This window comes from Pediculus humanus, genomic scaffold, assembly GCF_000006295.1.
Source record: "Pediculus humanus corporis 1103172107488 genomic scaffold, whole genome shotgun sequence".
NCBI lineage: Eukaryota > Metazoa > Arthropoda > Insecta > Psocodea > Pediculidae > Pediculus > Pediculus humanus.
This window is the reverse complement of record NW_002987105.1, coordinates 504,916-515,749: the sequence shown is the minus strand read 5'-3', so window position 1 is coordinate 515,749 and position 10,834 is coordinate 504,916. Positions and strand designations below refer to the sequence as shown.

Sequence of the window (10,834 nt, the reverse complement as noted above, 5' to 3'; positions counted from 1 at the left end):
TGTATAAAATTTTATTTTTTCATATTATTAATAATGAATAATAGTAATAATAATAATAACAATGATAATAAAAATCTGTCGGTAATGGTTTATGTTTTTTTATTTTATCATCATTATATAATAAATATTATTATCATTTTATAATCAATAATAAACAAAATATTTATTTATTTATTTATTTATATTTTCGTTCGAATTCATTCGTTTATCGATTCACATAATTAAAACGTGTCAAAAAATAATAATAATAATGCAATCGTATTTTTTTTTTATTTTGATTCGTGCATTCATAAATCTTAAAATAATTATTATCGATTACGATGAACGAAATTGATAATAATAATAATGATAATAATGATTTGCATTAAATCCTCTCTTATTTAATTCTTATGATAAAAATAATAATAATAATAATCATAATAATCGTTAACGGCAGTGTAAGAAGAGAGTGAGAGAGAGAGAAAAGAAATTTTGTAATCAAATATTGATTGGTTCATTTAAATTATTTCATAAATGCACACTGGTGTGAAATGTTATTATGAAAAATTTAACCATCCCTAAAGGAAGGTCAAGGTTTTTATGAAAAGGTCATATGGCCAGAAGGTAAACAAAAAAGACAGTTTCTCGAGGTACCTTGATTGTAAACGAATAATTAATATTCAGTGCATATTTATTATATGAATCCTTGAATAATTCGTATGAATATTTGTTACTAATTTTTTTTATTTTTTTATCTAATATCAAGCGCTCTGGGGATCATTTAAATTTAAAAAAATAAATATATACATATAAATATATATAAATTACCTTTTGGAATAATTTTCAAGGTGTTTTTATGTTTTTTTACCTTATTTATTTTGCCAAATGTATATTATAGGGTTATACTCAAGTAAAATCGTATATTTTTTTCTTCTCTCCGATAATTAGGATAGAAAATATTATTTTTTAAAAAAAACACACGATTAAAATAATTATATTAATTAAAAATAAATAAATAATTGGCTAAAAACTAATTATTATTTGACGTTTTTTAAATAAATTTTTTAAAAAAATTTTTAGCGCGCTTTACGCCTGCAATTGTTTAATTATGTTATTATTAATACATTAAAGACGAGAAATAGTAGTTTGAAATATTTAAATAAAATTTGATAAATTTATTTCCTACAGGTGATAAATAAAAGAAATTTTTTTTTTTTAAACATCTCGAATATTTTTTAAATTTACTTTATAAATTTTCTAAAAAAATAATAGAATATACGTTTAAAATAAAAATTTTTTCATCAATTATTAGATTCGGCTTTGTCGAGTATGAAAATTTGATCGTTTATAAAACAGTTTTGCCAACTTAAATATTTTAAACTGTCAGTTAATATTATGTACAAAAGGCTAGTGTAAACCATACGTGTTCGGTAAGGGTTATGTTTTAATATTTATATTTAAATTTTTTTATCTATTATTTTAATTTTATTACCTTTTCACTAAGTTTTAAATTTTGTTTCTCTCACATTAAACACCTAATCGTAATTATTAAATTTTTTTTACTAACACGTAGTGAAATTAAAAAATAATTTTAATTTCATCATGCCGGCCATATTTTCTAAAGTAACGCTGTGTAAATATTTAAAAATTTTTTTTTTAAATTTGTGTTTAGTGTTTATACATATATTAATTTAGTTCTTTATTAAATACTGTTTGTGAATATTGATTATTAGCTTGTAATCAAATCTTTATACAATCAAATATTTAAATTGTTTATTTTTATTTCTTTCAATTTTTTACTCCAGTTATTTTATTTAAAAAAAATTTAAAATAATTTACAAATCTTATTTGATTGCCTTTCAAAACTTAAGTAATATTTACTTAAATATAGTATTTTTCTTTAAAGTTACTTTAAAAACTTTTTGTTTTTGTTAAAACCGTTTTTATTATATGTGTTATGTACATGTGACTTAGAAATATTTTTTTTCAATTTATTATAAATGAAAAAATTTTTAAATTTATTTAATTATGTATCCATCAACTTCGAAAATTAAATTTAAAAAACCAGGTGAGGTGAAAATTCATTTAACAAGTTGAAAATAAAATTTTTAATAAATCTATGTAAATATGTAAATAAACAAAAAACTTATTGTTTTAATAACATAAATATATACATATATTTCAGCATAAAATAATAATAAATTTTTAACATGATTTATGTTTATTCGTTTTAGGAGATAGTTACAATAGCTTTCAAGAGGACACAATCGATTTAGATCCTAATTCTTCGACAACATTTGTTTACAATCCACATGTATTGTTACCTTATGAGGAGCAAAAACAAAGACTTCCAATATTTAATGTTAGAAATCATATATTATATTTATTAGAAAAATATCAAGTTTTAGTTTTAGTCGGAGAAACAGGGTGTGGAAAAAGTACTCAACTACCTCAGGTAGGTTTATAACAATTTTCTTTTTCAAACATGAAAAATCGTTTTACAACCATTTAAAATATTGCTTTTATTAAAATTATTATGAGTGCAATTGTTACAGATATAACAGGTCTATTTTATTAAGTTTTAATTTTTTTTTCGGATTTGAATTCGATTCAATTAATTTTTAATGTGACTCCTATCGTGAAATCTTTTTCACATGTAACTAAGCAGTGTTAATTATAAAAAAAAATTAGTGAATTATAATTCAAAGGAAAGCTTTAGAAAATTTATTAAATTTAATTAAAAATAAATGTTTTATAAATTTTGTGTGTCATTTTAAATGGAAGACGATAAAGAACCAATTTTATTTTAAACTTATGTACAAACCAATATTATTTGTATCATTTCCATGTTTTTTCAATTCAATTTTTTTACGCAGAGTTATTATATAATTGTATTTAAACTATATTAAAATAATCATTAAATATTATTAAACTGGTTTCAATTTAAAAACAAACGGTTTAAAATGAGGCAAAAGTAATATAATTATTATTATTTTACAAGTGCTCAAACATTTGGATAATTTTTTTTTTTTAATTACTTTTGTTTTCAGTTTTTCACCCCCGATATATATATACATATATATATACAGAAAGTAAAGAAAGAAAAATTGAAACTGGTTTTTTGGGATAGTTGGAATAATAAATACAAATACAAGCTCTCCAATGATATTTAAATATTTTACTTCCGAGCATTTTTTTTGTCTGCCACGTGTGCCAGTGTTATAGTTATCATTTATCTTATTAGATTTATTTGGTTACGTATAAGCAAAAGATAAAAATAACTAAAACATGGAAAATTCTAGTCATAATTTAAGAGGATTTTATTTTTTTAACATTGTATTTACGTGTGTCTTGACTTATTTGATTTTTATGGATGTGATTTTGTATTTTCGAATTCAAAATTATCCCTTTCGAATGGAAAACAACACGGAAATAATGGATTATTACAGTGAATATTCACCAATCAAATACGTAACGGTCAAGGGAGTTTTATTGGACCACGTGAATTTGTTTATAATCAGTCCGTTGGTTAAAATGTTCGATTCAATATTTAACGTGAGTTCCATGTCTTTCATAACGCCGAATATGATTAGCGCGAGCCATGTTTTCGTGGCTGCAATCGCCGGAAAATGCGTAGCGAGTCACTCTTTGAAAACGAGAAGAATCGGAGCCGTCATATTTGAAATTAGAACGTTTTTAGACGGTTTAGATGGACACGTGGCAAGAACACGTGAAAACTTACACGGAGAACGTTCCGTTGTCGGTTCGATGGGTTACATTGTGGATGGAATCTGCGATTTCTTAGGCATATTTTTTCTAACGATCGGATTGTTGACGTTTTTAAAGAAACATAAAAATGTTTCGAGATGGGAATATCTACCCTTGCAATCGAGTTCCGGAAGCAAGTTGGATTTTGCAGATTCGTATAAAGTAAAAATGTACAAGAAAAGATTATGGCTAACTTTGGGATGCATCGTCGGACAACTCGTACTCTCTTCGGCTGCTTGGAATCGTTACATAGCCGTGTATCAGAATTTGTTGGAAAAACGCGATGCTTCGCCTTTCGTTCAAGGGAAAGAAGTTGAAGTTTTCAGATCTAATTATTTTTTATTCATAGCTTTCCTTTGGAGATTATGCAACGTTCATTCGTACCTCCATTTGATACTCGTCGCGATTGTTTACAATAAAGTTTTGGAATTTTTCAAAATCATCAAACTCGTGGGTTTTGCTCTGTTACTGTCCCTTATTTGTTTCACGGAAATCCACATATTATTACTCAAGGAATTCATGTCGAGTTTTACGATTTTGTTCTATCAAAACAATACTTCCATTTAACGAAACGAAAACTTTTTAAATTTTTTTTTTTTTTTTGGAGAAAAGTTACGATTATCGATATCAATCCTCGATGGATTTCCGAGGATAAAATTTGTAAAACTTGATAAAATGGCAATAAAAACGATGTGCCTGCGAACCTTTTTAAAAAAAATTTAAATAAATCGAAATAGACTGCTTAGTTAGAAAATTATTTTTTCTACTTAGTCATTAACGTATACGAATATTACCCGAATACGCTTTTAATAAAACCAAATAAACAATTTATTAAAATATTTTTATTGTTCCTTTTTTGTTATTATTTTTATTATGTATTATTATATATTAATATTTTGTTATATTTAATTGTTATCATTCCTGTTTTTTTTTTTTTTTTTGAATTTAATTTATTGCGGTTTAATTTATGATATCAATAATAATTTTAATTGTTACTCATGTTATTTTTTTCTTTTTTTTTTTGATAATTATGTGATGTGTAAATGTGCGTGCGTGCGTGCGTTAATTATCGAATGAAAAAATAATAATAATAATGTAATTTCAACCGGATGTTTTGCGCGCTATTGATATTTTACATACATATTATCCATAATATTTAAATGGAATCTTTTATTTTTTTTATTTTTGAAATTTTAAATGTAACGTTTCTGGATATAATTAATTTATTGGTGATTTTTTTATTTTTTAATTTTGTGGTTTTGAAAAATTTTTGGTAAAATATATATACGTGATAATTTTCAATGTAGATTTTTATATTAAATTACGATATTTTATTGTTGATTCTGTTAAAATGTTGTTGGTTGTTTGTTGTTGGCTTTTGAAATTATTTTTTTAAAAAAAATATTTAATAATTTACACTTGTTTTGTTTTATAAAAAAAAAAAAATTATTGTCAAAAGTATTTTATGAATTTATTTAATAAAAAGTTATAAATTTTCCATTAAATAGACTGATTATTTTTTTGTTTAAAAAAAAAAATTATAAAGTATGTTAAATTTGATAATTTTTTATTATTTTATTGTTATAAATAAATCGATTGTATTATTTAAAAAAATTAATATTTTTAATTTTTTTTTTTAACCTTATTATAATTAATAAACAATTGAAAAAGGAAGCTTGCGATTTTTTTGTTACAAGTGAAAGATGATCGATTTGATACGTTTATTTATAGAGTTACCTTGGTTTAATATTATTCTGACGTTTTAAATTATTATGAATTAATTTTTTAAACACTTGTTTTACCTGTTTGAACAAAAAAAAAAGTGTAACAATTAGTATTTAAAAAAAAAAAAAATTAATATTAGCAATATTTAAAATTCAGGTTGCCAAGTTAATTTTTTTTTTTAATTCTTTAATACGCCATTTTTAAATTTGTACTTTTTTTATTTTTATTTAGTACCTGTACGAAGCAGGATGGACGGAAGAAGGGCAAATTATAGGAGTTACAGAACCAAGAAGAATAGCAGCAACTACTTTGGCCGCAAGGGTATCAGAAGAAAGAGGATGTCCTTTGGGTCAACTCGTTGGGTAATCGCACACAAAAAATTTGTGTGAATAAAGAATTTTAAAAAAAAATTATTCACGCTTGAAAATTTAATTTTTAAGGTACACGATAAGGTTCGACGACTGTAGTAAAGTCGGAGAAACAAAAATAAAATTTATGACGGAAGGAATATTAATCAGGGAAATAATGTCGGATCCTTTGTTGAAAAACTACAGCGTGATAATACTGGACGAAGTTCACGAAAGAACTTTATTCACCGATATTATAATGGGTTTGATGAAAAAAATTTTACGTAAAAATAAGTCGTTGAGATTGATCGTGTCTTCTGCCACGGTCGATGCGGATGAATTGCAATTTTTTTTTAATTTTAATAAAACGAAAAATAAAGAAAATGATACGTCGGTCATACTAAGCGTTCCCGGAAGCTCTTATTCCGTAGACATATTTTATTTAGAAGGTTAATATTTATTAATATTAGTATTCGAACATAAAGAAATTTTGTTTATTTATGTTTGGTTCGATTTACAGAACCGATTCCCGATTATGTTCAAGGCGTCGTCGACACCGTTCTTAAAATACACGATAGGGAATTTCGTGGAGACATTCTTGCCTTTTTGACAGGTCAAGAAGAAATCGAAAGAGCGAGTAATCTTCTCAGAGAACATGAAGGACAGCCGCGGAAAAGACGGATGTGAGTTGATCGTCGTTTAAAATTTGTTTTTTTTTCTTTTTTTGCGGCAATAAATAGTTTTGGTAGTGTGCTTACATGTTTTGCCGATGCACGGATCGTTGCCTTACGGTGATCAGTTGAAAGTCTTTCGTCCGGCCAAACAATACCAACGCAAAGTAATAATTTCAACAAATATTGCCGAAACTTCCGTAACAATTCCTGGAATTGTTTACGTCATCGACAGCGGTTTTGTTAAAATAAGATGGTTCAAACCGGAAACTGGTATCGATTCGTTATCCATTGTTCCCATTTCCCAAGCGTCGGCAAATCAAAGAGCTGGAAGAGCCGGTAGAAACTGCAGAGGAAAAGCTTACAGACTTTACAGGTTCTTTTTCTTTGATTAGTAGTGGTGGTGGTCCAGTACAGTACTTTTTACTTTTTTATTTTTTATTTACAGGGAAAGCGATTTTGAAAAACTTACCAAAGCGACACCGTGCGAAATGCAAAGAACTGATCTTTCGCAAGCCATTTTGCAATTAAAAGCACTTTACATACATAACGTTTTACGATTCGATTTTCCTTCCCCTCCTCCTGCTAAAAATCTCACGGTAGCCTTACAACTCCTTTTTGCACTTAACGCCATCGACGAAAACGGTGAACTTACCGATCCTTTAGGTGTTAAAATGGCTGAAATTCCGATACATCCTTTTTATTCGAAAATGCTTCTTGCTTCAGGTAAAATTATTGATGACACATTTGCAAAATATTTATTATCTTTCGATGAGAAATTTTCCCATCTTTGTAATTATTATTTTTCGAGAATTTAAAAGAAAAAAAAAAAAAACTCTTCATCCACTTCAGATCAATTTCACTGTTCAAAAGAAATATTAACAATATTATCGTGCATTCAAGTCGAAACAATATTTGTGAAACCGAATAGCGGATCGGCGTCCATTAGGGCGAGAATAGAACATAGAAAATTTCAAGCGACCGAAGGGGATTTGATAACATTGTTGAACGCATACGAAGCTTTCGAAGAAAATGGAAAAAGTAGAGATTGGTGCATGAAATATTTTTTAAATTACAAAGGTTTGCTTAGAGTCGCAGAAATACAAAATCAAGTGACGAAATTGTTGGGAAAAGATTTTAAATTCGAATCGGCTGCAGGTTAGTCGTTTGAAACAATATGAAACAAAAAAAAGAAAAATCATCGAAAAAAAATTTAAACCGGACGGTTTTTTTATTTGATTCCAGAGGATGACGTACTAGTACGAAAAGCAATTACTTCCGGTCTATTTCAAAACGCCGCTTATTTACATTATTCCGGAGTTTACAAATCGGTTAGAGGCGATCAAGAGCTCAGCATTCATCCGAGTTCCGTTTTATACACGCTGGAACAACCGTCTTGGTACGTGAGACGATATAAATAACTAAAAATTTCTTAAATCGATTCCGCGATGAATGAAATTAATTTTTTTTTTTTTTTTCCTCCCCCCCCTAAAAGGGTTTTGTACTGCGACGTTGTTCACACGAATAAAGCATACATGAAAAACATAACCGTCATCGAGCCCGAATGGTTGGAAGAATTGGCGCCACATTACTACGAGAAAAAAGTCGATCGCGACTATTAAATAAGAAGGTAAAAATCATCTTATTAAATTTTTTTTTTTATTATAAAAAAAATTATTATTATTATTATTATTATTACGTGAAAAAATTAATTAATTAGTTTTTAAATAGTTTGAATTAGTTTATATGAATTATTTTGTTTGTATTTTGGTTTTTCAGGTACGAATGAAGAGGAAGAATGATGGAAAATTTGATGACGTAAGTTGTTTTTCTTTTTTTTCTCTTCTTTTTTTCTTTTTGTTTTTTTTTTTTTTTGGTTTTATTGATGATCGTAACTTATGACCGCATTGTATCCGGATGGTCCCGCTCGATATTTAACGTTTTGAAGCCTCCCATCAGGTAGTAAAACGTGGTATTCCCCTTTGGCAAAGAGTCCGTCGTTAATTTCTGAATGTCCAAATTCTGCTCTCGTACGAGGGTCGCTAACTCTGTATCCGTATTTGTATTTTGTATTACTTTCTTCCTGTAAATATATTTCACCTTGAAAGTGATAATAAAAATTTTTTTTTTTATTTAATTCTATTTAAAAATTTTTCAAATTTCGAATCGTTTTTTCGTTATTGTTATTATCACTATTTATTATTATCTTATCCGGTAAAAAAAAAAAAAAAGTTTCATTCATTAATAAAATTAAGTCATCATCAATTAAAAAAAATAATTATTTTCTCCCCCTTTAAGAAAATAATAATAATCCCATTTTTCACGGTCTATCGGTTAAAAAATTATTATTATTATTTAAAAACAATAGGTAATTTATTATTATTATTATTATTCTTTAATTATTATCGGATATGAAGAAGAAGAAAAAGGAGAAGAAAAAAAGGGAAAATTTTCAGTTTCACTTTTGAAATTTCTTTCTTTTTTTTTTTTCTTTTTTGCAAAATCAAAAATTTTCGTTAAAATGCACATTAGGTTAAGAATGATATAAGGGGGGTACAGGAGGAGGGGGAAAGGAAGGAAATAAGGAAACGGAATGATAAGATTTTTAAAAAAAAAAAGTAACTGCGGAAAAACATGCACGAAAACAATGAAATAGTTTTTTTTTTGTGCGTATATTACACGTATTATTTATTACCAGGAAAAAATAAATTTTTGCAAATTTCGTAGAGTTTTAATATTATTTAAAAAAAAAAAAAAAAAAGTTTTTTATTGTTCTAGAAATTTCTATAAAATAATTATTCGCGCGTTATTGTTTCAAAACAATATAGTTTAACTTTTTTTTTAAAAAAAAAAAAAAAAAAAAGAAACAGTAAAATCTAACAAAACGTCGACGTGATTATTTAAAATAAAATAAAATCAAAAAGTTTACGATCGTTTGTCGTTAGGTTAACTTAACTTATCACCACGACTAAAACCGTTATTTTTATTATTATTATTATTATTACCATCACTGCCACTTTCACACATGTCTTTCAAGTTTTATTATTATTATTATTATTATTTTTACCGGATATTTATGGATAGTAATTTTTTTTTTTTTTTCGTTAAAGAAAAGTAAAAAACTTGTTTTTTTTTTTCACGTTGCTCAATAAACCGGGGGGAGGAGCAGGAGGAGGAGGAGGAACAGGGAGGGGAGAAGGAGATGCGTAAGGAAAAAAAATTTATTTTAAGTAAAGAGAAAATTTAAATCGTCACCCTTTCCAAAACAGACCGAAAAAAAAAAAATTAATAATAATAATTTTTTATTTATTTATAAAATCGTTTAACTTGGAAAGAAAAATCGATCGATTTTTTTTTCGATAATCGATTGATTCGATTAGAAGAAAATATAAAGAGATTAGATATGTAGAAAATTTTTGTTTGTTTGTTTTTCAAAAAGATTTACCGCCAAAAAAAAATAAAAAACCCCAAAAGGAAAAAGTTTTTTATCGTTTAATAATGGGAAAAATTTACATAAGAAAACTATTAGTTATTTACTTAATGCGAACGCGAAATTCGGTCGGTTAAAAAGTGTTTGTTTGTTTGTTTGTTTGTTTGACTTTTTTAAAATTCCATTAATCTCTTATAAAATTTCTTTACTATTTCTTATTTGTTTTATTCTTAACAAATAAATGACGATTTTATTATTATCATTATTATTATTATTATTCGGAAAACTTTTTTTTTTTTTCTTTATTACTTTTCTCTCTCTTTTTACCTCTGCGGTTTTCTTTTTTATCGTGATTTTATTTAGGCATTCAATCGATATTATAGGTTATGAGTTAATGCGTTTCCGGTTTTAAAGAGGAAAACAAAAAAAAATAAAAAAAAACTTACCTGAGAATCGACGGGAATTCTTTGTACGGTGTTAGGAACGTTTGATTTTGTCGATGTTGCGACAACATTTGCAAATATGTACGGATTATGAGGATAATTTTGATATTTACCTGTGAAAAAAATTAAATGAAACTTTGTAAATTTGCGACAAAATGAATAATTAATTTTTATAAATTTAAAAATGATTTTTTACGAACTGTATGCAAATTTTGTCGGCGTTAAAATATTTTCGCTACCGACGGAATCGGCAACATTTTTATTATTGGGTAAAGGATTTTTATTTTTAATGGGTCGAACGTAAATCGGCCTTTGAACGGTCGTTTCCGGTACGTAACGATTAACGGTTTTTAATCTGTATTTCGGTCTTGATATTTGATAATATTGTTCGTTTCTCGCGTCGCCGGATGTTTCTCTATGTGATTTTTTTCTATAATATGTTTTACCTTCTACGGAAACTGCCATAATCAT

The 10,834-nt window shown here is 26.5% G+C and overlaps 2 protein-coding genes across 3 annotated transcripts; one reads left to right on the top strand and one right to left on the bottom strand.

Annotated features, from left to right (window-relative positions):
* Positions 1-513: 513 nt before the first annotated feature.
* Phum_PHUM146750 (ATP-dependent RNA helicase, putative) lies at positions 514-8,112 on the top strand (the record flags this gene model as incomplete). Of its 2 annotated transcripts, none has more annotated exons than XM_002424653.1 (10): positions 514-523; positions 2,214-2,434; positions 5,704-5,834; positions 5,913-6,268; positions 6,340-6,456; positions 6,569-6,866; positions 6,939-7,216; positions 7,343-7,648; positions 7,736-7,889; positions 7,986-8,112. In XM_002424653.1, 10 exons carry the CDS (start codon positions 514-516, stop codon positions 8,110-8,112), a joined length of 1,998 nt encoding a protein of 665 aa, XP_002424698.1. The 2 variants fall into 2 exon arrangements, with proteins under 2 accessions (XP_002424698.1, XP_002424699.1); XM_002424654.1 differs by lacking the exon at positions 514-523 and adding an exon at positions 865-889 and having other exon boundaries at positions 6,560-6,866.
* Positions 8,113-8,369: 257 nt separating this feature from the next.
* On the bottom strand, positions 8,370-10,834 carry Phum_PHUM146740 (structural constituent of cuticle, putative; the record flags this gene model as incomplete). The annotated part of the gene is made up of 3 exons (XM_002424652.1): positions 8,370-8,573; positions 10,367-10,476; positions 10,564-10,834. 3 exons carry the CDS (start codon positions 10,832-10,834, stop codon positions 8,370-8,372), a joined length of 585 nt encoding a protein of 194 aa, XP_002424697.1.